Source organism: Entamoeba dispar, genomic scaffold (assembly GCF_000209125.1).
Source record: "Entamoeba dispar SAW760 scf_1105229462773 genomic scaffold, whole genome shotgun sequence".
In the NCBI taxonomy this organism is placed as follows: Eukaryota; Evosea; order Mastigamoebida; family Endamoebidae; genus Entamoeba; species Entamoeba dispar.
In genome coordinates, this window is record NW_001855360.1 from 1 (window position 1) to 1,110 (window position 1,110).

Here is a 1,110-nt window from a genome sequence, read left to right on the forward strand (position 1 = left end):
ATGATAATAATAATAATAGTAGCATAAAGGTTAATAATAATAGTAAAAAAGACGCTTCCGCTTGGGATCGAACCAAGGACCTAACGGTTAACAGCCGTTCGCTCTGCCGACTGAGCCACGGAAGCTTTCAGTAAGCATAAGTTAAGCAGAAGTTAAGCAGAAATGTTAAAGTAGATATGATAAGCAGAAATGATAAAGTAGATATGATAAGCAGAAATGATAAAGTAGAAATAATAAAGTAGATATGATAAAGTAAATATGATAAGCATAAGTTGAATAGGTAATAATAGGATAAAGTTATAAGGAGTAATAAGAAGGGTATAATAGGATAAACATAATAAGAGGGTACATATATACATATATACATATATAAATATATACATATATAAATATATAAATATATACATAAGTACATATATACATAAAAGAATAAGAAGTACATAAGTACATATATAATATATATATATACATAGAAGAAATAAAAAGTAAAAAGTAAAAAGTAAAAAATAAGAATAAGGTATAGTAAAGATAGTCTATATATAATAGGTATAAAATAAGTAATAAGTAATAAGTAATAAGTAATATATAATATATAAAGAAATATAGAAATAAAAAGGAATAAATATAATAAGTCATTACATATATAAAATAAACATAAATAATAAAATAAAATTTAAATAAATATAAAAATATATATAAATATAGTCATAGTCTAGAAGTCAAGAATACTAATAATCTGTGAGCCTTCCTAGCTCAGTCGGTAGAGCGCGCGGCTCTTAACCGCGCGGTCGTGGGTTCGAGCCCCACGGGGGGCGTATTTTTATAATAAGAATAGGTGGTATAAGAGGAAATAGTATAAAGTATAAAGGTATAAAGGTATAAAGGTATAAAGGTATAAATGGTTATAGGTATAAAAGTATAAAAGTATAAAAGTATAAGAATATAAAGGTATAAAGGGATAAGAATAGTATAAGAGGAATAGAATAGTATAGTATAAAGGGATAAGAATAGCATATAGGTAATAGTATAAAGTAGGTACATCTAATAAGGATATAGGAAGTAAAATACTAAGTAAAATACTAAGGAAGTATAAAAAGATATATACATATA

The 1,110-nt window shown here is 25.2% G+C and overlaps 1 protein-coding gene across 1 annotated transcript, besides 4 other annotated features; it reads right to left on the reverse strand.

Annotated features, from left to right (window-relative positions):
• Positions 1-49: a microsatellite.
• Positions 50-152: 103 nt separating this feature from the next.
• Positions 153-1,041, reverse strand: EDI_042080 (uncharacterized protein; the record flags this gene model as incomplete). Its single annotated transcript, XM_001740178.1, has 2 exons — positions 153-533; positions 808-1,041. The coding sequence occupies 2 exons, from the start codon at positions 1,039-1,041 to the stop codon at positions 153-155; spliced, it is 615 nt and encodes a 204-aa protein (XP_001740230.1).
• Positions 347-472: a microsatellite.
• Positions 504-689: a microsatellite.
• Positions 552-702: a microsatellite.
• Positions 1,042-1,110: the final 69 nt, after the last annotated feature.